At 53.1% G+C, this 26200-nt stretch overlaps 1 protein-coding gene across 1 annotated transcript; it reads right to left on the minus strand.

Annotated features, from left to right (window-relative positions):
• Positions 1 to 2435: 2435 nt before the first annotated feature.
• Positions 2436 to 23483, minus strand: SLC26A9 (solute carrier family 26 member 9). The gene is made up of 20 exons (XM_040985274.1): positions 23359 to 23483; positions 20544 to 20683; positions 20314 to 20424; positions 19602 to 19777; positions 17984 to 18148; positions 16760 to 16912; positions 16432 to 16514; positions 15713 to 15860; positions 15365 to 15478; positions 15120 to 15197; positions 14515 to 14610; positions 12386 to 12492; positions 11173 to 11242; positions 10807 to 10899; positions 10577 to 10690; positions 9816 to 10109; positions 8905 to 8959; positions 7685 to 7830; positions 5905 to 5976; positions 2436 to 4469 (listed from the first exon to the last, which is right to left on the minus strand). The coding sequence occupies exons 1-20, from the start codon at positions 23481 to 23483 to the stop codon at positions 4422 to 4424; spliced, it is 2388 nt and encodes a 795-aa protein (XP_040841208.1). The 3' UTR covers positions 2436 to 4421.
• Between the last annotated feature and the right edge of the window lie 2717 nt (positions 23484 to 26200).

Consider the following 26200-nt stretch of genomic DNA (forward strand, 5'->3'; position numbering starts at 1 on the left):
GAAATCTCTCCTGTGTGTCTGGAGTGAGTGGTGAGTGAATATGAAAACCTTGGCTGTTACTGTAGTCTTTATATAAACACTTAGGCTGCACCGTAGTTTTTAAAAGATTAATTAATTAATTAATTAATTAATTAATTAATTAGAAAGGTAGGAGGAAGAGACAGAGAAATCTTCCCTCTGCGGGTTCAAATGGCTACACTGGCTAGGTCTGGGCCAGGCTGAAGCCAGAGCTCAGGAACTCCACCTGGATGTTCCACAGAAGGGGCATGAACACACGTGCTTGAGCCCACTTCCTCGGCTCCCCAGGGTGCTAACAGAGAGCTGGGTCAGAAGCAGAAGCTGGGACTTCAACTGACACTCTGATACGGGAAGTAGACATCCCGCGTGGAAGCCCAACCTGAAGTGCTGCAACACCCTCTCTCCAAATCGAGTTCATGAAAGGATGTCTTTTTTTTTTTCAGTATTTATTGTAACTATTCTACTTTACAAATGTAAAATATTTTCCAACGTTTTGATTCCTTTGTCATAATATTTAGCTTAAAACGGTTTGTGGGCCCGGTGTGACAGTCAGTCTAGTGGCTAAATCCCCGCCTTGCACACTCTGGGATCCCATATAGGGTGGTTTTGTGACCCGGCTGCTCCACTTCCCACCCAGCTCCCTGCTTGTGGCCTTGGAAAGCAGTTGAGGATGGGCTAAAGCCTTGGGACCCTGCACCTGTGTGGGAAACTCAGAAGAAAGCCCTGACTCCTGGCTTCAGATTGGCTCAGCTCTGGGCGTTGCCTGCCTGGGGCTGTCTCACAATTTACTTGAAAGTAAGAAATGTACAAATAGAGGGAGTACACACTGAAGCACTGATAGAAATACAGGGCGATAAATACACACAACATAACACTGCCTGTTGTTGCATATTATGTACCATAAGTGCTTTCATTTATTTAAAGATTTCTTTAATTTTATTGGAAAGGCAGATCAGTTTTGCAGAGAGAAGGAAAGACAGAAAGATCTTCCTTTCACTGTTTCACTTCCCAAGTGGCCACACTGGCTGTTTTTGAGTTTTATAATAAGCTTGTCAGTTTCTACAAAGAAGACTGTCAGGTTTCTGAAAGGGAATCTATAGATCTAAAAAATCTGATCTATAGACCGAAGAGGGAAAGGGACAGAACTGCAGGGGGACCAAGAGGCTAGGGGAGTAAGAGGGAGAACTGAGTCAAGGGGGACGAGCATGGTAGAGAGCCCCAGGAGTCAGTGAGTTCCAAAATAGTTTGCTTCAGAGCAACTAAGCATTTCAAAACTTTTGACTGTTGTTAATGCTACTGGTCTTTGGGACATAATTCCTGCTTCTTCCTTAGACTGTGGGGTTTAAGGAAAATTAGGAATGAGTATCCCTTCCACTTGAGTTTTGGAGCTTTTTTCCTAGTGATACTATTTTAGTTTTGACTCCTCCCAGAAGCAGAACCGGAGAGCAAAGCCTGGGAACAGGAGGTGCAGAAAATGGCCCCTGGGAGGAGTAACAGGCAGAACAGGAATGGGGAGATCCTGCGGGAGAATGAGAAAGTTTAGCAAACTCAAACTCTAAACTTAAATTCAGGGATATTGACAGTTAATATGCCCAAATGCTACCATTCAGCTGAACAGCAGGGTAAAATGAGATTAGTTCATTTTAAATAAATATCATTTAGAAAACCACCTGCTTGTCTCCCTTGTCAATATCCTCCTCTTCTTCCTTCACAGGTGTCTCTCCCTCTCCCAATTCCTGTCTCCCATCCCTAGGTCTCTCTATCCTGTGGACCCATCGTCTCTGTTCTCTGCTTCATTTCCTCTCTGGTCCTTTCTCTCTGTTTTGCTCTGTTCCTGGCTCCTTCCTTTGTTTTTCTGCATCACCATCTCCACCTCCTTCCCTTCCTGAATACTCTTGAACAAAGTTGCAAGTCGACCCATCCTCGGGGGGCACTGTTGTCCTGTGGCCCCACCTCCTGGTGTTGTCTCATAGGCAGGGGTGTGAAGGGTGGGATCTGACTCTTTTGCAAGTGTTGGGGAAGGAGGGTTGGCCTTTGACAGCTCAGGAAGGGAAGGGAGTGGAGGAGGGAAGGACACGGCTCAATGTCCCTTGTGGTCACGTGAGTAGAGTTGGCTCTTGTGAATGGTCCTGGGTTGTGTGACCTCCCTGGCTAGACTTCTCTCCCTGATCTCGGGTCTTCAGCTGGATTTGGAAGCTTCTTCATTCACAGCAGTAGAAAGAGATTCTAGGAGGAATCTCAGGTCCTCGCTGCGTCTCAGGACAACGCCAGGCAAGGCCAGCTCTCCTTCGAGGTGACTTGATTTGCCTCTCTGTGAAACCACCCAGACACATGCATTTCGTCGTATTGTAAAACCACTTTATTAGCAAAATGAACAAAAGGAGAATGGCATTTAAATTAAATAAATTACCCAAATATCTCAATAGAGGAGCTTCCCGGACATACCCAGGAGTTGCGTCATCACAGGTCAGCGTTACGAAAACATTCAAAAGTATTGAAATTCTGGATTATTCCATGACTTTGCCAACTCCCTTCCTGCCTCAGTCACGCCCAGAGGAGTCATCTGTGTGACATCTGTGTTGTTTCCAGAACGTTCCAGCAGTGGGATTTTCTTCATGGTATTCCTTCTGCTCCATGTATTTGCAATCACTAGAGTCTCTCAACTCCAGGCCACTGTGAGTCAGCAATCCCTTTTGGTTCCAGGGCTGGCCTGCGAGTGAGTGGCCGCCTCTTCAAGTCCTCAGGGGACACAGACATTTGGATCAAAGGAGTCCCTGGTCAGTCCTGAGGCTCTGTGACCTTTCCCGGCCTCCTGGGCAAGAGCTGGATGTTGCAGTAGGTGGAGCAGGGGAGGGTGAGTTGTCATTGGCTAAGGTTCTTGTCCTCCTGGAATTTGGCACTTCGAGTGCTGGGCACGGGGAATCCCAGATAACATTGTCCTCTGCTGTCCAAGTTTTGAGTTCCATTGGCAGCCACATGGCATAATGAATTCACAGAGGAGCAAAGCTCTTGGACCAAAAATGTGCTGGCTCCCTGCCCACCCCTGTCCTTTAACTCTCAGAAGACTTGCTAGCTGAGCAGCTCACTCAACACACAGACAGAGGGCCAAACTTAGGAACTGGGATGTGCTTCCAGGCAGGGCCAGCCCAACCTGATGGGCCAAGGGTCATCCACCTGAAGGAGGCTTTGGAGAAACAGTAAGGAGAAGCTGAATATTCTATGTATTTCCGTGGAAATTTTATAAAACACTTGTCCATGGAACATATTTAATTGCCAAGTCAATAGAGTGGGGTTAATTGCCTTCCTACAGACATGAAGGACTTATCTCTCATTTTGATCTTTCCTACAAGAAGGCCAGGGTCCTAAGAAGGTCCCATCTGGATGAGCCAGAGGGTCCTGGGAGATGCCCACTCTTACCAGTCACAGTTCCAGCACAAGGGCCTACAAGGGAGGGTTAAAACAATGGGCTCTTGGCTCTTGGGCGCTGAGGTCAGGAGGCTGCCAGGGCCCTGGACCCGCCAGTGTGCCCTGGGTTGGCACTAGTGCCCCTTAAAGCTGCTGTGTAGAACACTTGGGATTTGTTGTTAGCTTGCTGGAAGGGGTCCTGCCAGCCACTCTTCCCTCTTTGGGGTCCTACCCAAGTTTAATGGAAGAGAGAGGCCCCTGAGGGTGGGGAGGGTACAGTTCCAGGAGGCCGAAGTGCCCTGGGTGGGGTGGGGGGAGGTAGCTCTGATGGCTGGAGGACCTTGGCCCCCCCCTCCAGGGCTGGAATATGATGTGCTCAGAAGCAGTGTGGCACTCAGCAGCCTTCAGAGGGGTAGGGGAGGAATCAGGTAGCATTGCCAAGATACAGCCGCCTGAGTTTCAGGGAGCAGATGGTCCTTAGGGTGCACAGTCACCAGGGACAGAGTTGGGGTAGCTGGAGGGCAAGTCACAGAGTCGTCAGCAAGATTGTGCTTGGTCCCATGATGGCCTAACATACCACCTGACACCAAATCTTACAGGCCAAACGCCCTTTATGGAGCTTATACAAGTGGTCAGCATGGCTGAGCTTGTCTTTCTGTTCTTGGCTGCCTCTTGAAGTCCAGAAGCCAGAGTGTCTCACAGCTGCCACGGGAAGGGCATGCTGGTGGGGTGGCGGGAGCGGGAGGCCCGGTTCAAGGTTAGTCAGGGCCTTAGTGAGCTCCTGCCTGTAAGGGCAGACTCCTGCTGCAAGAGCGCCCTCTAGAGCTGCAGGGAGGGAAGGAGGCAGGGGGAGGGAAGAGGAGGGGGAACAGGCAGAGTCAGGTTCCAGCGGACACGCTCTTCTGTCCCGGTCACCGGCGGCACATGATCATGGCACGTCTATCAAGGCCATCCCGGGTGTCAGGTGCTCTGCAGGTGGTGTGGGTGTGGTTGGGTCCTCACAGGGCGGTCAAGGTCTCTGCGTGAAACATGCTCCCAAACATCTCCTGCAAGGAAAGAGGTGGGAAGTGGGAGCGTCACACCTGCTAGAGTTGGAGTGGAACGACTGCTTCGCAGGAGCGGCCAGAGAAGAGTGTGTGTGAGCACGGGTGCAAGAACAGGGGGCAGGTGCAGTCAGCAGGAGTGGCAGGGGAAAGTGCCAGCATCTGTGCTTCAAAGGTGCTGAGCTGGCAAGCTAGGCAATGGTTTGCAGCCTCATTGTAGTGAAAATGAGAGTTGAGTCCAGTCAAGCTCTACCGCTCTTTCCCACTGTGATGACCAATTTCACTCCTGGGCAGGCTGTTTGGGATGTGCTAGAGACTCCAGTGGGGATGGGGATGGAGTGAGGGGTGCAGACATCATCTGACACATCCTGATGGTTTCTGCCCTGTCTTCCAACCCTCCTCCCACTCGGGCCCAGATATGGGTGCTGGTTCTAATCCCAGCAGCTCCACTTCCCATCTAGCTCCCTGCTTGTGGCCTGGGAAAGCAGTCGAGGATGGCCCAAAGCATTGGGACCCTGCACCTGCGCGGAGACTGGGAAAGAAGTTCCTGGCTCTTGGCTTCGGATTGGTGCAGAATCGGCCGTTGCGGCCACTTGGGGAGTGAATCATCGGACGGAAGATCTTCCTCTCTGTCTCTCCTCCTCTCTTTACATCTGCCTTTCCAATGAAATAAATAAATCTTTTTAAAAAATAGAAGACTGTGGGACTCAACCTAACAAGAACAGCAGGTGAAAAAGAGAGAGAGAAATACTTCTAACAGTCCCAGGCCAGACTTCTTTACGTCTAGCCCACTGCTTCTTTTTAATTCAGGGCATGGGAGTGGTGCTAACTTCCGAGGTCCCATGGGAACACTAGCCCATCATAGCTCCACAGTGTCTGATCCTTAAGCCTGTCCACAAGCAATACTGATCTATCTGCACCCTTAGTGTTCCTTGGATTTCAACCAGAATAGCGATTCCTTAGGAGGAGTCTAGCTTTCACGGCCATTGCTCACCGTGCAACCGTCAGCCAAGAAGCAAGAGTTCCAGAAATGCCTGTTGAATTAACACAAGAACCAATGGCTCCCCTACTGCTTTGCAGAGGTTGAGACATTTCCTACAAATCTTGCAAGGACCTTAGCATCATGTACATTTTTGTTGGTTCGCAGATGCTAAAGCCTAGAGACCCAGTGGTGCCGTGTGGCCTGCCTGAAATCCCATGGCTGATGTGTTGGCAAGTTAAGAATAGATATCACTTCTCCAGGACTAGGTCCAGAGACTCTCCCTCCCCCCATCATGCTTCTCAGGCAGCGGGAAGAATTCAGATCTGCTATTAAAAGAACGAGGGGGAGGAAACTCAGATGCCTGCAAGGTGACTACTCTGGTTTGGAGGTGAGAGCGCTTAGGGAGCAATTTCCTGACACCTCCTCCCACCCTGCAGCTCTTGGCTGTTAGCTCACCTGCTCTAAGTCCCAGTAGCGCGGACTCTCCTCCTCTGAGTCGCACAAGGAGTGTTCAGTGTCCCCAGGAACCTGTAGGGGATAAGCAGGTGCAGAGCAAGCCTTGGTAGGGAGCCATGGTGGCCAGAAGACACCATGGCAGCCCCGGGTGGGTACCACATTTCCTGAGGCCTCACTGGTCCTCTTGTGCTTTCCTGTTCCTGTCTCACTGGCACACCCTGTATTTCACTGCTGTGATTCCCGCCCCCCACTCCAGGGGTGCATCAGGGTCTACCCTCCTTGGCAGGCCTGGAAAGGGAAGGGAAGTTGCCTGGCTTGCAATAGCAGCTTTGGCCATTTGCTGCTGTCTCTGAAAATCTGCTTCTCTCTCTATCAAATATCTGCCCCCCCCCGCTCCCCCTCCCTTCCTCTGATGGCCAGAAATGTGAGCACAAGAGTCTGACTGTACCCTGCAGGAGGGTGGTAGAGGGAGGATCTTCAAAGCCAGAACAAAATGCTTCTGATAAAGACTAGGCATAAACAGTTTTGCACTGCAGCATGGTTTGGTGCAGCAGCATTACCCCACTTGGGCCACCTGCATCCCTTATCAGAGTGCCTGCTTTGAGTCCCAGTCTTATTCCCAAATTCAGCTTCCTGATGATGCACATCCCAGGAAGCAGCAGGTGATGGCTCGAATCCTTAGGTCCCTGCCACTTCCTGGGGGAGACCTGTATTGAGTTCCCAGCTCCTGTATCTGACCCAGTCCGGCCATGCAGGGAGTGAATCAGCAGATTGCAGGCAGCTGTTTTGGTTTGTCTCTAGCTTTAGCTTTCTGTCTTTCAAATATATAAAAATGTCTACAGTTGTCTTGCAGCAAGCTAAACTCCTTTTCTAATTTCTGTGAACTTCTGATGTTTTCTCATATAACATAAATTATAAACAATCAGTGCTGTGTATCACAGGGATCCTCGTGACAATAACTATGAAAATTCTGTCTTTGCACAACAGCACAATGGAGGAGTTGCTCCCCCATGACTGAGGCCCTGGGTCCTCGCTGGGCAGTCTCTCAGGGCCTGAAACAGGTGGTTTCTCCTTCAGCAGCCTCCTGAGGCAAAGAACAAGTTGGTACCCCAGGGCCAGCAAAGCCTTTCTTGTGTCTGACCCATGGCAAGAGGGGAGGACTACACACAAGACTGGGGCAGAGGTCATTGGCAGGGTCTGAGCTGGGAAGGACCTTGGGGAGTGACAGGTGACTGGGGAGGCCTGGGTAGGGACCCCAGAGGGGTGGAATTTTCCTGACTCCTCATCTTTCTGAAGTCCTAGGCAGTGCTATTTGTATTTCAAATGCTAAGAAGCTGTGGTAAAACTCTTCACCTATCTCCAGGCTGGAACTGCTGAGCTCTGCTAAATTGCCATAGGCAGGCTTGCTCCTCACCTTCCCCAAACCCCTTTTTGAAAGAGGGAAGGAGGAGGTGGATGGATAAAGCCAGGACACTTGGTCCAGCATGCTAAGCTTTGCTTATTTGTGCAATCAGGAAGTTAATATTCATAAAGGAATTTTGCAACCTGAAACATGTTTTCAAGTGGTATACAATATATAATTATTATTTAATCCTCAAACAAAGGCCAAAGTGAAACTCTGTGAGCTAGGCAATGACAGGTGATTTGCCCATTCTACAGATGAGGAAAGGGGAAATGGCTGGCCTGGAACCCAAGCCTTCTCTCATGTTCTTTCTCACATCCCTTGGTCCTCTTATTGCAGGTGCCTGGGGGCCTAAGACTCCCAGCACACGGATCTTACCCCTTGGAAGCTGGGTCCTGGGGCTGTTTCTCTGGCATCTGCTTGGGCGAAGAGGACTGCATCGTGTGTGCTGGGGAAGATGTGGTGGCGCTTCAGACACCCGTCATCAAAGACACCACCGTGACTGAGGTCATTGTACACCTGGGCTGCAGGGAGGAAAGACCTTCCTCAGTAAGAAGGAAGCAGCTGTGGTGGACTGGAGCTGGGTGGCGTGGGAGGGGTCAGAGGGGCAGTTCCTGAGACCAGAGCAGATTGAGAAGGGCAGAGAGGCTCGGGATGGCTGTGGCCACATCCAAGGATAGCGACATCAGCATTGCACTATCAGGTCTGGACGACAGGGGGCAACATGAACTTGGGAATCCAGGATCTTCCACTCAGGGCAGTCAAAGTGCAGTGGGGATTGGAGGCAAGGCTGGCGCATTCACTAGGAAGCTGCTGCCAGTTCTGTCCCCAGGGGGCCTGTTCTTTCTCCACTTTCCCTGGACCTTTCCTGCAACTCCCAGAGGAGCACAGCAAGGCCCTAACATCCACTGATCCTGGAGATGGCTTCCCAAGGGAGCATCTCATGGGAGGGGGAGGAGTCCCCTGGCAGCAGGTCCAGGCTATCACAATTCCCTCCCCAGGGGGCACTCCACAGCCCTGCAGGAGAGATTTGATCCTCTGCAAGGAGCTGGACTGTCATGCACCTGCCTCTCTGCAGGTGCTTGGTGTGCTTTGCAGATGTGGGAGTCCCAAGAATGCCTGCTGTTCTGTGACCAGGTCCTCCTGGCTGTGGTGGAGTACATGTGTGTAACACTATGTGTCCGTACAATCCCTGGGCAACCATGGTGTGCGTGTGCAGATCCACAGACACTTTTCTGATCTGGAGAGGGTTCCTGAAATAATCTAGTCCATCCCTTTGCTTTCTACACATGGAAGTGTGTGCTTTTTTTGAGAGAAAGTAACATGGTACCCAGATGACCTGGTAAGCTTGCCATGGAGTTGATGGGAATCCAAGCCTTCCCTTCTCAAGTCTGTGACCCCCAAACTTCTCGCCTAGAATTTGGTCATGCCTTTTGCCTTGTGTCTGAAGCTCCACCAGCAGGTGGTAGCCTGAAAGGGGAGGATACTGAGGTGCTGTCATTTCTCCCCTCCCTCTTTGTAGCCCCAGCACCCTGCTTCCATTTGAGTCCCTCGGCCAGTCTTTCACACCTTCATCCAGTGCCACCCCCTCTTCTTACCGTGGATGTTCACCAGGAAGACCTTCACCCCGATCTTCTCATAGGTGGAGCCCAGCTGTCAGGGTCGCAGCAAGAGGTGGGGAGGGAGAGAGGGAAGGAATGTTCTGAGTGGGACTCAGAAGTGATTCACAAAACACTCTTCAAAGGGGAAGCCAAATAAACAGGCAAGCCCCAGAGCCCCGGTCGCATGGATAAAAATAGCAGCAAAGCACACCACTTCTGCTTCGAGTGCTGCTGCTGCCGGAAGCTGGGTGTAGCCATGGCCCTTGCCTGTTCAGGTCTTCACTCTCAGTAACTTTGATCCCTTGATTCCACCTTTTTCCTCACTTAGAGGCTTGAAGCAGGTGCCCCAGGGGAGGCCAGTGCCTAAGAGGCTGCAGCTTCAGCCAAGGAAGGCTGGGAGTACAGGTTTGAAGCCCACCGTCTTCTCTCTCCAGCCAGCACATGTTCTGTGCTCCTTTGCCCACCCTCCCCGGCTTGCCCCGGGTGGCTTTCCTCTGAGTCCCCTGAGGCTTGCTAAGCCCAGCCATTTCATCCAAGGTGGTCACATTTATTCAGGGTGCCCTGGGGCTGTCTGAGGCTGTGGGCCCTTGGGGCTATGTCTTCTCCTGTGCTAGGTTGGCAGGTGAGTGCAAGCAAGCACAGCTGGCCATGAACGGGCAGGGGGGCACACTGGTGGGGTCCCTGAAAAGGATCTTGGGTTGGCCTCTGCTGGCATGGTGGGACAGTGGGGCCTGGAGCTTAGAACCCTCTCCAGTGACTAGCTGTCATGGGTTCTCAACCTGCCCAGCAGGGAAACTCCCTGTCTAAGTCCTATCTTGCCAAAGGAAGGGTCCTCAGGACTCTGCCCTTGCCCAGTGTGTTGAAATGAGGGGAGAATGGGAGTAGCCCCCTACTCCTGAGACCCTCACCTTGGCCAAGGCTTTGATACCCATCAAGTCCACGAAGCTGACCCCACTGAGGTCGAGGATGAGGGTGTGGAAGGTCATGAAGGGGGGGACCCCAGCCAGTGTGTCACTGAGCTCCCCAGGAAGTTCAGCAGGGGCCTGGGCCTCACACGGTCCAGGGGAGGGGGCACTGGGGGCGGCTGGGCTGAAGTTGACATAGGAGATGCTGGTGCCATTGGCGGCAGGTGTCTGGTTGTTGTTGGGATCGGTGGGGGAAGGGTTCTCGAAGTCCTGTTGGAGTTCCTGCAAGGAGACCGTCTGGGGGTGTGGGAGAGGAGGAGGGAGGGAAGCAAAGTCAGTGCTGCTGGACCTGCACCTGCGGGGCCAAAGAGGCTATAGGTGGAGGGGGCAAGTCCTGGTTATTGTGAAAAATCTCCTCCCACAGCCCCTCAGCCCCTACTTGGGGAAGAATCCCCTGGGGAGAAAGCTGAGCTCCATTTTGCTTCTGTCCATGTCTGACAACTTCTTCCCCCTCATCCCCAGCTTGCCCAGGACTGCTGGCTGGGTGGGTGTCTCAGAAAATCCACACTGCTCCACGCCAGGCAGTGTCCTGGCTTAGACAGAAGGTGGGCAGGGACCTTGGGCATTCAGGGGTTACCATGAGCCCAGTACTTGAACCACACAGACTTTCCATCTGTACCCTCAGGATGCTGGTGGTGTAAGGGATGGGGCAGATGCTGGGGGAGAAGAACCAGGTGTGGTAGCTGTTCCTGGCCTCAGTTCACCTTGGTTTTCATGAAGAGTGACTTCCTCTGTTGTGTCGGCACCCTCTTCCTCTTCTCCTGCTTTCGAAGGTATTTCTGCTTGGCCAGTAATATCTTCTGGGGGTCCGTACCTGTCTGCGAGGAGACAACCGGCAATGACCTTGACCTGTACCCTCTTTGAGGGGTGGGCCTGCTCTCAGCTCCCAGCCTTTCTCTGTCTGAGCCTTTGGCCACTGGGGACTGAGCCTCACCTTGGAGATGACCTTTTGTCTGAAGATCTCTGAGTTGGCGAAGTAGAGAGGGGAGCAGTAGGTGACGATCTTAATCCCCTCGATTTCCTGGACCTGGGAGGGGGAGATTGAGCTCAGATGGCAGGCCTGGTCTTCACTGGCTTTTGTTTTCCTCTTTTAGTTTGAGAGGTAGAGACAGAAGTAGATGAGAGGGTCCCCATCTACTGATTCATCCCCTGAGATGCCCCCAATAGCAAGGATGGGGCCAGGTCAAAACTTGAAGCCAGAACCCAGTGGGTTTGACATATGGATGGCAGGAGCCCAGCCACCTGAACTATATCCTGCTGGCTCCCTGGGTCTGCGTCTGTAGCGTCTTGGATTACTCACCCTGCTATAGGCCTTGGGATTCACATAAATGTCCGTGTCCATGATCTGGCCCAGAGCATGACCATTCCGACTGCAGAAAGGAGAAAAAAATAAAAGATCCTAAGACAGGGTTGGTGATCTGTGTGTCAGAAGGATGCTAGGGTGGGGCTGGGGCAGAGCCGGTGTGAGTGTCAGGAGGAGGGTGTGCCCAATACTCAGCCCAAGATCTGCTGTATTAGTCTTTCTGTGTGCTGGAGATGCCTGGGGTCTGTGGTTAAGGCTAGAACCTGGGGGGCAGCAGGCAGGTCCCTGTTAAGACTCCTATGTGGGGCTCAGGGAGGAGAAGTGATGTGGGGCACATAAGGTGACAAGTGTCACTGGCCCTGGCATCATGGAGCACCTCCCTGAACCCCTACCCTATTGCAGGATATTACTGGACTGTGAACAACTGTGATTCCATCTTAATCTCCTGATGACCCAAGCCCCTATCCCCTTGAGCAAGAGCTGGGGAAAGGACAAGGTCTGGATACATGACCTATGAATCATGTTTATTCCGGTTACAAGACTGTTCCTGGCTGTAACCCCCAACCATAACACTGCTTACAGCTCCCACCTGTGTTGTCTGTGTGCTTATCTGATGAGCAGTGTCTTGTTTTTCACCACCTCATCTGGTTTTTCTTACTCCCCAGAATGTGGTCTGAGCATCACTTTGAAGGCTCGGGGCAGTAGTCTATCAGCATCTTGCTGTATGGCTGCCATCCCTGCCATCCTGGCTGGTGAATAAAGACTCCTGAGCTTCTAACACTGGAGTCATCACTGCCAGGTTCAGAGTCCTTAAGGCAGTTTCCCTTGTAATCTGCACCCCTTTGTCTTGGCCTGCACTCCATGTCTCCATTCTCCTGGACTTCTCCTTCCTCACCTTTCCTGTAGGGCAGACCGTGCAGCTGTTCTTTGCCCTGATGTTCTGGGCTAGGCTTCCTGGCCAGGGATTCTGACAATGGCTGTGCAAGGATGCTGATTCCCATCCACCTGCTCTTTCCCTACTTTCTCACCCACCCTCAGACCCGAGTCCTCTGGGGCCATGCTGGCCTTCCCTGAGGTGGTTAGTTAGCCAGCCCAGCCTGTGTCCACAGTCCTGGCTAGGTCAGGCTCTCCAGACTCAGGACCAGAAAGCGGAAGGCCCAGTGGGCTGAGTTGGCCCCCCAGGAACCTCCTCTGTGGTGCTATTACTTACAATTGGGTCTGGAAGACCACCACCAGGACGGAGAAGGCAACCCCCACTGCCACCCCATACGGCAGGCTCAGGAAGAAGGAGGAGAGGAAGCTCACCACCCAGACGCACTGTGAGGAGAGACATGTCAAAATCAGGCTGGGGAGAAAGCTGCCTGTTGCAGGAAGTTTTCCTGGATTAGCCAAGATCCACCCCTCCCTTTTTAATGCATTTAAACATTTTGCAATATCTGACACATTGCACACAACAGGGAGGCAGCTTGATATAATAACAGCATGCATCCTGGGTCAGACACGCTTGGGTTCAGAGTTTTGGTTCTCTGCTAGTTCTGTGAGCCTTGGTTTCCTCAATACAAAGGGGGGAATAACAACACCTACTTCCTGTGATGATGAAACAGGTGGGGACTTTAAGCTGCTAGCCTGGTGACCAGGACCTGTACATCACTACCTTTTTCCCCCTTAAGACTTACTAGTTTATTTGAAAGAGTTACTGAGAGAGGGAGAGAAAGATAAATGGTTACACTGTCCATGGCTGAGCCAGGTTGGAAGCCAGGAACCAGGAGCTTCTTCCGGGTCTCCCACATGGGTGCAGGGCCCCAAGGCCTTGGGGCCATCCTCCTTCCTCCTTTGCTTTCCCAGGCACATCAGTAGGGAGCTGGATTGGAAGTGGAGCAGTCAGGACATGAACCAGCACCCATAAAGGATGTTGGTGTCACAGACAGTGGCTTTACCCACTATGCCACAATGCAGGCTCCATCGTCCCTGTCTCTTAATAGCTTGTTGCACATTCCTGGCCTGATGACTTGGGCCTGCCTGAGTGGGAAGAGGAATGGACAGAGTTGGATTTGTTCCGTTTTAGGGAAACCCCACTTCACCTATAGGAAGCTGTTGGGGGAACTCTGGTGAAGATTACATGGGAACCCAGAGCACAATGGGAACATGAGGGGCGTGGTCAAGCAGGCAGAGGACTGGAGGTGGGAAGAGCAGATCCCCAGGCAGGGAAGTAACATGGAATCTCTTCCCCAGCTACATCCTCACTGGGGACCCCTGTCCTCCACAATGGAGCTCATTTCTCTTGCTTTAGAATTCCTTTCCCTACCACCCTAGGCGGTATGTGTGTAGGGGGTGAGCTTGTCTCCCAAGGAAACAGCCCAGTTGAGAGCTCAACACTTAGAGCTCTGGGGCTAGGACTGTGGTGCACCTGGTTAAGCCACCATCTGTAATACTGGTATCACATGTGAGCTCTGCTCCCGATCCGCCTGGATGTTGGCTCAAGTGCATGGGCCCCTGCAACCCACCAGGAGACCTGGATGGAGTTCCTGGCTCCTGACTTCAGCCTGGTCCAGCCCCAGCCATTGTGGGCATTTAGGGCGTCAACCAGTGGATTTTTTCCCCCTCTTTCTCTCCTAGTAACTCTGCCTTTCAAATCAATAAAGACATCTTTTAAAAAACAAAGACTTGGAGCCATGCAGACACTGTACTTCCTGAGCCCTGGCTTTGTCATCTTTAAAGGAGTAGGTCCTCTCATGATCCTGATGGGACTTAACCAAGACCATCGGCCTCGTCTGTGCAGCCTTTGCTGCTGGCACCCAGTGGTAGGGGAGTGTGTAAGGCACTAAGTCACACCTGCACGCTGCCTGGTGCCTTCCTACCTTGAGTGGCTCTAATCCACAGCGCCAGCATGTGACGCAGCCATGACTACACCCATGTTTCCAAATGGTAAGCCAGGACCCTAGGGAAGTACTGGCCCTTGCTCAAGTCCCTGCTCCCTCAGTTCTATGTTCTAGGCCCTTTTTGTGAACCAGCTTCTTCTGTGTTGGGGCTACAGTTGCGATAGTGGACATGAGCTTCACTGGACATGAGCTACAACTTGGACAAGCAGCTTACACATGTCCTTTTTTTTCACTCTGATAAGCAACCAGAGGGGCGTGGGGGATATAAAATACCCATTCCACAGATGGGAAAGCTGAGGTTCAGAGCATTGTTACTTTTGGCTGCAGAGCCAGCTCAATGGCTGAATAAGGATTTGGACACAGGCTGTTAATACTCTGGGACCTGGCTCTGAACCCCCATGGGTGGAATGTCAGGCCTGGGCTCCCCCCGAGGGCTGCAAGGGTGGGGCTGGGTACCTACGCAGTCCAGCTTGTTCTTCTTCCACAGGTAGTAGGGGTCGGTGAGCTGCTTGAGGGAGTTCTTGAGGTTGACAGAGATCAGAGCTCCTAGCACAGACTGGAGAAGCACAACATTGCTCCGTGTCACCCACACTGTCACTTCCTTCCTGTGCTTCCTGCACAAATTGACCCTGAACCCTGGCAGGACAGAGAGCTGGAGGTCCAGGACACCTCCCTGCAGGGACCCACCCACCCCCAGCCTCCATCTAAGCTTGCCAAGAGCCAGGCACCAGAGCCAGGGGTCTGTCCTAGTTCCATCTGTGCGTTCTCTTGCTTCTTGTCCCTAAATGGCCTGGTGCCTAAGCTCTCTAGCTGGTCTGTGGGGGGTGCTGGCACACATGCGCTCATCAACACTGCCTGGGCACAGGCTCAGAGGCTAGAAGGCTGGATTGCTCTCTGGACAGAGCATGTAGACACTCTGAGGTGCAGTTGTCCTCATCTGTAAAATGGGGAGAGTAAGTGTGGCCATCAAGGCACCGTGTGATCTGCAAAGGGCCCCCAGCTCTTCAGGGACTGCTCTCATATGGTTGGGGGGTGTTTTCTGGCTGTCTTCTGCTCTCCCCTTACCTTGGGGAGGGAGTAGAGATAAGAGCCCAGAACCAGCATGGTGACCATGACAACCAGAGACACGCACAGGCTTGAGATCTGTTCAGAGAGAGTTGGAAACAAGTGAGTGTGAAATGCTGCCTCTGGATCAATTTCCGACAAATGCCTTTGGCAGAGGGGAGATGACGAAGGTGAAGTGGAGCTGACCTGCCTGCAGGGCCATTGCTCTGCGGTCACATTCTCTCTGTCCCCAGTCCAAGACTCACCTGGGATTTCCCTCCTGCTGCATCCACAGCAAGGGTGACCGACAGAGCACAGCAGATGACGTGGATTTTAAAGAAAGAGCCGAAGAAGTTGCTGCATCCCAGGGCTATCATCTCCTGTGGGAAGAGGGCGGGACTGGGGAGGCAGGGGCCAAGGGCATGCAGCTGTGTAGGCCACATCTGGAGCCCAGGATTGGACGGTGACGCTGTCGCTGCAGTCACACATGCCCAGGTAGGAGGAGGCTAGCCCTTAGGAGCCAGGGTCCCCTAACACCCTTTGTCTTGGCTCAGTCTGCAGGATGCCCAAAATGTCTTTCTGGTAGGCCCTCACTCTGGGGTGACTGGAGCTACCTGGTTGGGATCCACGTCATAGCCGTGCTTGTTGGCCAGGGTCCGGCCCATTGCCAGGTTGATGACGTAGCTCACAATGGCTAGGGAGAAGGCTGTGCCAATCATGTCCTTCCACTGGGAAACCACAGGTGATACTGGAGAGGGGAACCTGCCAGGAAGGAGGGGTCCAGGGATATAAGCACGGGCAGGGAAGGCTCTCGGGGAGAAGTCAGACCCTCCCGGCCCCCTCTGGGTTATAAAGGATCCTCACTCAACCGAGGTCTCAGGGCTGGAGGATGGCAGGGCCTCCATTGCTTATACCCAGACTCTGGACCTTTCACTCTTACAACTCTGCAGATCCTAGGCCCTCAGTGCTGAGGGGTTTTTCCTCCCTCACCTGCTCCACCTCTGCTGAACAAGCAGCACTTGTCCCCTTCCAGGACCCTGCATGCTGCATGGTATAGCCTGGACACTAAATGGACTTGGTTGATCTTGCCTGGCAATTCCTTTTCCATTTGGTGAAGAGCTGTTAGAACCAGGCCCAGCCAACAAGCACACACTGGGAGAGGCTGGGATGGTTCTTGGTTAGAGGGACAGCATGGCCAGTACTGGCTAGGCTTCAGCCCTTCTCAGGAGTAAGTAATAGTGACAGGTGGCACATGGTCAGTGGCATGCAGTGTCCTGGGCCTATGTTGGTAGTGAGGCGGGGTGGGGCCAGGGTTCTGAGTCGCTGAACTCACCCTTGCCGGATCTCTCCCACAATCGGCATGTGGTATTTCTGGGGCATCTTAAAGCTGGCAGAGATGGCTGTGGCCACCACCACCTGCAACCCCAAAGTGCAGAATGAGCATTAGCCATAAAGAGGGACCAATCTCTCCCAGGTTCCCTTTGGGGATCTCAACTTGGAATTTTTGTGTATGTGTGTCGTGGAGGGAATGAGGGATGAAGGGGACAGCCCAAGGACCTGGAAAGAGATGAGCCACATTTAGGGAGATATTGCTGTGTCACTGGCTGCTAGGGGAGAGGACGCGGCGGGGACAGGCGGGGACCCCCAGATGCGCTGCTCACCACGATCATCTCTGTGGGGATGGGGAAGTGGATCTTGTGCATGTAGCGAGCATTGAGTTCCTTCACCACCACCAGCACGACTCCACTGACGAGTGCAAAGACCAGTGAGGCAATATTGGTATCAGGGAGCTTTTTGCAAATGTCAATGAAGGTCTGTAGAAAAAGCATCAGGCTTCCATCTCCCAGCCCTGCTGCCTCTGTGGCCCCCTCCCCTCCCTCGGTGATGAACAGCATCCTATCTGCCACCGTCCCCATAGGGCTCCTCAGGAGCCCACGGGCAGACAGGAATGTTTTTTCTTTCTCACAAAGAGGTCAAGGTGGGCCAGTGTCATGACGTAGCAGGTTCAGCTGCTGCCTGTGAGGCTGGCATCTCGTATGGGCTCTAACTCACGTCCCATCTGCTCTACTTCTGATCCAGCTCCTTACTAATATAAGGAAGGCAGCAGAAGATGGCCCAAGTGCTTGTACCACTATGCCCATATGGGAGACCTGGATGGAGTTCCTGGCTTCGGTCTGTCCCAGCCATGGCCATTGCCATCAATTGGGAAATAAACTAGTGTTCAGAAGATCTCTCTGTCTCTCTTTCTTTCTGTGATTCTACCTTTCAAAAATATAAACAAATATTTAAAAATCATTTATTTTTAAAAGCGAAGGAGAAGGAGACACAGAGAGAGGTCCTCCATTGACAGGTCCACTCCTTAAATGGCTGCAGTGGCTGGAGGTAGGCCAGTCTGAAGCCAGGAGCTAGGAGCCCCTAATGGATCTCCCTCATGGGTACAGGAGCACAAGCACTTGGGCCATCCTTTCCTGCTTTCCACGGCTTATTAGCATGGAGTTGGATCTGAAGTGGAACAGCTGGGACTTAAATTAGCTCCCATATAGAATGCTGATGCTGCCTGTGGTGACTATACCTGCTATGCCAAAAGCACCAGTCCCCATGTTAAAAAAAAATGCTTAAAATAAAATTCAAACTCATTGAGGAGCGACACTTTAGATCTGTGAAAGGACTTCCCAGGCAGAGTGGAGTCCCTGATGGAGTGTCCATCTGCTGCCAGAGAGCCCCTGATATCAGGCACCTACCCTCCCTCCATGGTGGGACTCTCCCCTCACATTCTCCAGGAACAATGGCTCAATCACCCTTGCTAGGCTCCCTGTTCCTGCTCTTGTACCTGAGGGGGCCCCGACACCCACCCCCTGCCGGGCACTTCCCCCCCCCCCACTCACAAAGACAATGGACCCTGGGCCTGAGTAGGAGGGGATGGTCAGTCCGAAGACATATTTGAGCACTGAGATCAAAATCTGCAGGCCAGCTGCTGTCATGAAGCCGCGGATGAAGGACTCGGAGAGGTAAATGGCCACAAAGCCGAACTGCATGAAGCCCAGGCCCATCTGAACGGAGGGAGGAGCGGGGAGATCAAGGTGATTAAAGGTGAGACATTAGTTCTGCAACCAGCCCCACCCTAACCCACCCCTGAGTCCCGTACCACCCAGGGAGTCCTCTGACCTTAGCCTGCCCTTTGCTATGCCTTAGGCGCCCACCATCAGCCCTTCAGTTTCTTAACATCTGGCTCTTGCCTGCCTTCCCAGCACCTCCTTGTGCCCGCTCTGCCCTCCACAGCTGAGTCCCTGGTCAGGCTGCATTCTCCCAGTCCTTCCTGTTTCAGGGGGGTACTCCCTCTGCCAGGACCATCCTTGCATACCTGGTTCACTGGCCTTTCGATTCACATCTGCTCATCCTATAAGACTGAAGCTAAAATTTACCTCCTCATGGAGATCTTCTCTGATTCTTCCTTCCTCGTTCTTACAGCTAATTCAACACAGAGCCTACTCTGCAGCTTATCTCACCACATGCTGACATGGCTACTTCCTCCAGTGGGCTGGCAGCACCATGTGGACTTGGCCTCTTTCTTACTTATCTTTGTATCCTCAGGGCCTAGCCCAGTTCCTGGCACACACACACATGAATGGATGAGTGAAAAAGGCCCTCTGAGCTTGCGCCTTGCTCCTGGATTCCATCCCACTGGGCTTCCTCCCTAAAACTCTGCAGAACCCCTCACAGTCCCATGTACCAGCTCAGTGTATGTCATTCAATTGGTGCCTCATGGAATAAGGGGACTGCCAGGAGTAAGGGCTATTTGAGGTCCTTAGAGGCCTGGAAAAGGGTGTGGGCAGAGCTGGGCTACTCCAAGTATAGGAGAGAGAGAGTCTGGGAGCCTATTAGGCAGTCATTAAGCTCAGGTGCCATAGCTGGCCGTACACATGAATGAGAGAAATTGTCAAAAAGCCCACGGATGGGCTAGCATGTGGTGCCATGTGCAAAGCTGCAGCCGGCAGCACTGGCATCCCATATTGCAGCAGCAGGTTGAGTCTTGTTGCTCCACTGCCTATGTGGCTGGGAAGGCAGTGGAGGATGGTCCAAGTGCTTGGGACCCTGCCACCCACACGGGAGACCTGCATGGAACTCTGGGCTCCTGCTTTGGCCTTGGCCAATCCTTTAGAGTGAACCAGTGGATGACAAAATTTTCTTCTCTCCCAAACACACACCTCTATCATTCTGCCTTTCAAATAAATAATAAATCTTTAAAGACAAGTTATAGGGGAAAATGAACTAAAAAGATGTTTATTTCATGTAAAAAATTGATATCCATGTATAACATTTTCATAATATGTGTTTTCCATGAGCTTTTAAAACTCTGCTTGTATGCTCCTAGCAGGACTGTATGAATTTTCTAGGTATTTTCTGACCTTGGGAAGAGCCCACATTCCCCTATACTGAAGCTGAGGCAGAGTGGTCTGATGCCCTGATAGGTGGGCTCTGGCACGGGTGGGACCGCCCCCTCACCTGGATGACAGCGGTCAGGCATGCGAGTGTCGCTGACACATGCAGCCTAGCAGCCTCCATGGCTGCTGTGTCCACATAAGTCTCGTTGGTAGCATTATCGAAGATCTGGAATTTCGACTCTGGGGCCAATTGTAGGCACACGTTGCCCACCAGGATGCTGATAACAGCAAAGGTACCTGTGGTAACCCCCCACCCAGGCAGCGAACTTTAGCAATTTAAACCATGTTCCTGGACACCAGCCAGGGGTCCAGGAAGGCTTCTAGACCTCTGGGATGGGGAGCAGGAAAAGGTCTCCTCTGCAGGGTGGGGTGGGGAAAGGTTCCTTCTCTCCAAGGCCCCTCTCCTGCATAACAGCCTCCCCATGCATGCACTTAGCATGGAGCTGCAAACCCCCACCCCCACTGAACCCAGTAATGAATGCTAAGCCTGAACCAAAGGCCAGCCCTCTTTTTCAGAGAGGTGACTTGCTGGCACCTGTTTAACCCTTTACAGCTAAGGGAGAAGGAACAGGTGGTACTAGCTGAGTAAGCTTGCAGAAGCTCCATGGTCTCTGCAAGGTTGCCAAGGACCTGGGGCTGACTCAGCAACTGACCCTCCAGGACCTCCAGCACCCTCTCTAGAAGAATACCCATGGCAAACCACCTGAACCTCCCTTTACCCCGTGTCCTGGCCATTGTTAAAGTTAAGGGAATCAGGAGAGAAGTGGTCTTACCTGGCACCATCTGGTGTATACCTCCCAGGAAGAAATAGATCAGGAGGGGAAAAAAGGAAGAGTATAGGCCGTTGACTGGAGGAAGATTAGCCAGCAGAGCGAATGCCATGCCTGCAGAGGGCACAGAGGTTCAAGGCTCAAGAATGCTGCTGGCTCATGAGATCACAGAGGGGTGGGGGAAGGAAACCAGGAGCCTTGGGCCAGGTCTAACTGAGGGAGATCCCCCTCACCTTGTGGGACTTGGATGCAGCCTCCGCTGAGTCCCCCGAGGACGTCAGGGATGATGTAGTCTTTGATCTTATACTTGGGCAGCCAGGAGAGCACAGGCAGCAACCCAAAGAGTAGGGATTTGAACTTGGCAGGGGAACATCTGGAAGGGGAAAGGGAGGCTTCCAGGTGGCTGTGTAAAGATTCGCAGAGGGATTGGCACATCCCATTCATTCATCTACTAGCTCCTTTGTTCAGAATTCATTAGGATTTCAGGCAGGTGCTGAGCAGCAGGCCTGGGATGTATTCCAGGGAAACAGAGGAGAGGCAGAGACTTTGGGTTAGGAGCCCAGACATGCCCTGGGCTCTGGCTGGAGAGCAGCTGATTGCAGCTGCTCACCTGGGAAATTGACACCCTTTGATGCCACAGAGGCCCCAGGCTCTGAAGTGTCGGTCCCCTCTTTGGCTCACGTGACTTGTCTCCAGAGTTGGCCCCTTTGAGTTCCTGCCTGATCTTAAGCAGGCCTTGGACAGCCTTGGCTGGGCTCCTGTAGCCTCATGTGCACCCAAGGCCTTTTGTCCGTCTCTCCTCACCACAGAGCAAACCCCACTGAGGAGGCAAGAAGTCAGTCTCTCATGAGCATCCTTACACCTTAGACATTACACAGGATGCTTAGAGAATATTTGTTGAGTGCACAAATGGCTTAATAATGGAAGGCTGGCTGGCCAGTGCTTAAGCTCAGCCGCTACATTGCTTTGAGCTTCCTATTCCCTGCCCTGCCAGAAGAAGGCTGTGTCCCTGCAGGGTTTGCCTATGCTGATGTGCTATCCCTTACTCCAGTAGAAGGTTCTCCGGCACCTTGCTAGTTCACAGCAGCGGGGGTGGGGGGGGAGATGGAAGGAGGAGAAAGTGCTGCAGGATCCACATGAGCTGCAGGGAGAGCTGATCCCTTCCCTGTTTGTTAAACACTTTCACTGAAACTCAGAGCGGTAAGAACAAGGGCCTCCGAACTCCCGGTGACAGCCGGTGGATTGATGACGGCCGCGGGGCCGGGGAGGGCATTTACTTTTCTTTTCCCAGTTGAGGGAACTCAAATACCCACGTCTCATCTGGTGACTCACCGACCTGCTCTGATTAGGCCCCCTTTCCTGTCCAGCACCCGCTCCTTCTCTCTACTGTTGCTCAACAATAGTCCCCCTGACACAGGGTCCCCTGGATGTCACCCAAGATTGAAACTAACACAGGCAGTGCTTTGTGTCCTGGAACGCTTGGGCAGATTTTTTTCTACTCCAGTGAATGCCACTGTGGAGCAGCTTCGCCATCAGCATCTTCCCTCCCTCCCCACTCTGCCACATCAAGGCTCCTTTGGGGCTCACAGGTGCCCCTCTGGTCCCTGGCATGGTGGGAGAGGAGTTGGATGAACAGTCAGCTGCTGACAGCATCTTTAAGGCCTTGTTCCACATTTGTTTGCAGCAGACCAAAGCACTCTCAAGAATACAGAGCTGGAGCTGGAAAGGAAACCACTCCTTCAAGAGCTAGTCCATGCCTGGCCTTACTTGCAAATCAGCTATATGTTGGGCAAAGTGATCCAAAGCTTAAAAGCAGGGATGCAAACAGACGCCAAACACTGCGTAGAGGGCCAAAGGCTGACAGGGTGGTGGAGGGAGGGATTAGCTTTGTAGAGATCCACTCATTCATTACTTTATTCAACCAGCACATGTCAGTCGTGCCAGGCCCTGCTCAACACTCTCGTGCTGGCACTATGGGTGTTGTCACCCACATGCCTTTGCAGGTCTTATCATCCCTAATCCTTTAAGGATGATAGCAGAACCCTTCATGCCCCTTTTCCTCCGGCACAGAAGCAACCCCACTTAAACTCTTTGGATGAAAAGGCTTGCAGACCCCACCTTGCTGAGGGGTGCACCTGTGGGCACAGTGCCCCAACACCGGGCACCCAAGGGCTTGACTGTGACTGGGCAGAGGTGGGAACTCCCAAAAGAATGGGCTGGGTTGGGCCTTTTAGTAAAACTCAAGTGGGTGATTCCCCGGCCCGAACCAGTTCCTCTTGCATCTCCACTTGAGAGCCATTGCCTGTGACCTCAATCCAGGTAACTAAATCAGCTGCCTCCTCCCTGTCTCTCCCCCACCCCACTCCCTGACTGAGGGAGAATAAGCCAGGCAACAGCTGGGCCTGAGCAAGGACTGCCAGGAGTCTGCAAAGGGGGAGGCTGCTCATAGCCTGAGGCTCCTGGGTTTTGGGTAGAGACTACCTGTGTGTTTCTTCCTTAGAGCCCACGTTTCCCTCCCCACCGTCCTGGAAAGAGTACGGGGGCTGACAGGCCCCCTTTAATGGGTGCCCAGGACTTTGTCAGGCACAGGAGAGAATTTTCAGAAAGGAGAGGACCAAGATGTAGGCCTCAGATTTCATTTGCTAAGGAGGAAGCTGGATATGGAGGAGAGGTGGTTCTCATCCTTCATCAAACCCCTACCAAGTATATTAGCATATCCACCTTAAAAATCATATCCTCCTTAAAAATCCTAGAAAGACTTAAGTGGACGAAGCGTATGGGGTGATTCATGCAAGGGGCCTGGGGTAGCCCCAAACCCTCCTGTGTCAATGGGTGACTCTTGCTGTGATTCCCCATCCACCCTGGGGTGGGATGGGGTATCTCAGGAAGAACAGGTTGTAGGTCTCCGGTACAGGTTTCAGCAGCTTCCCTCCTCAGGGCTGCCCCAAACCCTTCCTTCAGCTCCCGCTGCAGGAGCTGAGTCCTGGCTCAGGAAGGATTTTGGAGGGGAGCAGGAGCAAGAGCAACCCAGGCCCCATGCCACATTACCTGCAGGCATTGCGCAGTTTCTCTCCCACTGGGTACGTCCGCTCCTTCTTCTCAAATTCCTCATCGAGGAGGGTGACAGAGTATGCAGCTCTGTCCACCACGTAGCGGGGCCTGGGCTGGCTCATGTCTGGGACATCTACAAGCTTTGGGAGAAGCAGAGGAGGGTAGGATGAGGGGGCATCCCTTCCCAGTGCTCTCCTGGGTTTTCTCTTCTCTGGTCCCTGCCGCAGCTGCTTTATTTTAGCCTTGCCCGCCCCCACCCAGCAAGGTGCCTCCCTTCCCTTGGTCAGATCTTTTCACAAGACTCGTTCCTTTTGGTGGCCTTCCTTCCCGGGCACCGATGATGCATACACTCACTCGTCCTGGTTGTTTTGTTTGGCACCCAGCACGTGGCTGGCACTCCACACCTGTGACATCACCATCACCCCCGCTGAACACCAGGCAAAAAGGAGGTGGGAGTTCAAGGGCAGGAGTCACAGCTGCATTCAGCTGGTCCTTCTCCCTTCATCTCCCTACTCCCTCTTACCCTACCAGGTCTCTGGTGCCCCCACAGGCCACTCTCCCCGCCACCCCCCCCCCCCCCCCCCCCCCCCCCGCACCAGACTTCCCAGGCAGAAAAGCTTGGACCACTGAGCCAGGCAGTTCCAAAGGGAACAGAGAAAGCAGCCTGCCTGGGGGCAGGTGACCTCCAGGTGACCTCCAGAGGACCCTTGTTGGACAAGTTGCCTAGGACTTCTCCAACAGGTTTCCCCAGGGAAGGGACAATGGTGTGTTTGGAGAAGATATGCTGGCTGCCTGCTGCCTCTCCCACGGCTTCCTGTGCCTGAGCTTTCCCCACGCTGTGAGTGGTGTCTCTCAATCCCCCTGGCTCTTTGTGCAACCCAGCTGACATTCCAGGAGCTGAGCTGGGCACAACCACAAGCTAGGGCCCCTGAGGTGCGCGAAAGCTCCCTGGAGGGAACTTTCCTTTCCTTCCTCCCAAAACCAGGAAAAAGGAGGCAGGGGAAAGAGATGGGACCTATTGGCAGGTGGGGAGCATAGAGGCAGCTGTGACTAGTTTGGCCAAGGATTTGAGACGAGGTTGGAGACACTCCAGGTATTGGGGCTAGCCCCTGATGTTATGGGGAAAACCTGGGCCAGGGAAGGAGGCTGTCAGAGGGGAGCAGGTTGGTTGATGCCTACAGGGGAGGGAACCCTGGGGAGAGAGCAGAAGACCATCCCAGGAGTCCTGGAAAGCCAGGTTCTGCTATAGCTGACACGAAGCAGTGGCATTACCTCCCCAAATATCAGTATCCTTGTTGGGAAATGGGGTCACATACCGATTTCACAGGGTCATTGGCAAGATCATGAGCATCAACAGTGTGGAAGATCAAGAATGGTGCAGACATGAGTACTCCATTGTGGATCAACGGTACTCATGTGGGTGCCAACCTGGCCGCTTTCCCCCTGGGGTCCCCCTGGGAATGATGAACCAGGCTGGAATGTCCAGCAAACCCCACTGATGGTGCTCAATGGAAGGCAAGGCGAGGGAGCAAACCAACCCACAGGGTCCCTGCCCAGGCAGTGTTTGTGGAATGAGTTGGTGCTGGTGTTTTGAAGGAGGTGTGGAGGGAATGTGTAGACACTGGCATGTGGGCTGTTGCAGTGGGAGAAACACTGAGAGCAGCCTATGCGAACCAGCCCGGTGCTGAGGCCTATAAATGGGAAACCTAACAGTCCTGGGCAGTTGCTTGGAGGATGCAGGGAGACGTCAGACGTGGAGTGGCCTTTCCTGGTTGCTGGGTGTGTGGTAGTGGCAATGATGGCCTTGAATAAGGTGAGAGGGTGGTCTTCCTCCTTGCACCTGCCCTTTCTCCCTATGGCTCCAGGGTCTGCAGACTCTGGCTGGAAGGGGGCTCATGTTTGGAAGCAGTGAGCACACCTCCCCAGGAGGACCCCAGGGCATGGAACCTGGCTTCAGAGACAGGTTCTGTGGTCTAGGGGAGAGACCACAGGCCGCCATACAGACCCTTTGGGTAGACGTAGCTGGAAGTGCCAAGGGTGATGGGAGCCTTTGTTCCCATGGCAACCAGGAGGCTGTGTCCTAGGTGCAGGTGTCTTGGGCTGCCTCAGTGGGCTGAAAGGTCTGGGTACATATCCATGGGGAGGGGTGATGTTAACACCCTGTCCTTGCTGAACTCCTCTCTCCAAGTTCTCCCACCCCCGATGACCCCCACTTTTTCAAGGGTGACTCTCTTCCTGCCCCCCTACCTTCTGTCTTCCCACTCAGCCCCAATTGCACAGGTTCTTCAAATTTCCTCTGACTGCCTCCTTCCTTCCCCAGGCAGCTCCTTCGCCTCCTTCCTTCCTCCTTCCTTCCTTACCTACCTACCTTCCTTCCTTCCTTCTAGGCAGTTCCTCTGCCTCCTTCCCTCCCTCCCTTCCTCCCTCCCTCCCTCCCTTCCTCCCTTCCTCCCTCTCTTCCTCCCTCCCTCCCTCCCTTCCTCCCTCTCTTCCTTCCTCCCTCCCTCCCTCCCTTCCTCCCTCTCTTCCTCCCTCCCTCCCTTCTTCCCTCTCTTCCTCCCTCCCTTCCTCCCTTCCTCCCCCTCTTCCTCCCTCCCTCCCTCCTTCCTTCCTTTTCTCTTTCTTTCCTTCCTGCCTGTCCTCAGCCTTCAGGACCCCTCCCAGTCTTCTCTCACACCTGGACAACTGCTCTTGATTTCCTATCTGCTGCTCCTACACCTGCATTTCCAGGAGGGCCAAGCCTGGTGCTCGGTTGACCACTGCTGGTTTTCTGACTTCTGACTTTGCTGGGGTGGGCTCAGTGGGTTGTTAGCTGGGACCCTCTGCACCATCCAGGCTG

The sequence above is a fragment of the Ochotona curzoniae genome, unplaced genomic scaffold (genome assembly GCF_017591425.1).
Source record: "Ochotona curzoniae isolate NIBS_2020 unplaced genomic scaffold, NIBS_Ocur_1.0 contig_430, whole genome shotgun sequence".
Lineage (NCBI taxonomy): Eukaryota > Metazoa > Chordata > Mammalia > Lagomorpha > Ochotonidae > Ochotona > Ochotona curzoniae.

What these genes read in the sequence shown, in the direction of transcription:
- SLC26A9 (XM_040985274.1), bottom strand. Translation starts at nt 23,483, where the DNA reads ATGAGCCAGCCCAGGCCCCGCTACGTGGTGGACAGAGCTGCATACTCT. An exon ending in ATCCCAAGGCCTATAGCAGG is followed by an intron (nt 10,900 to 11,172) that starts GTGAGTAATCCA and finishes TCCCCCTCCCAG; the next exon opens with GTCCAGGAAATCGAGGGGAT. An exon ending in CACTCTTCATGAAAACCAAG is followed by an intron (nt 10,110 to 10,576) that starts GTGAACTGAGGC and finishes CCACACCCCCAG; the next exon opens with ACGGTCTCCTTGCAGGAACT.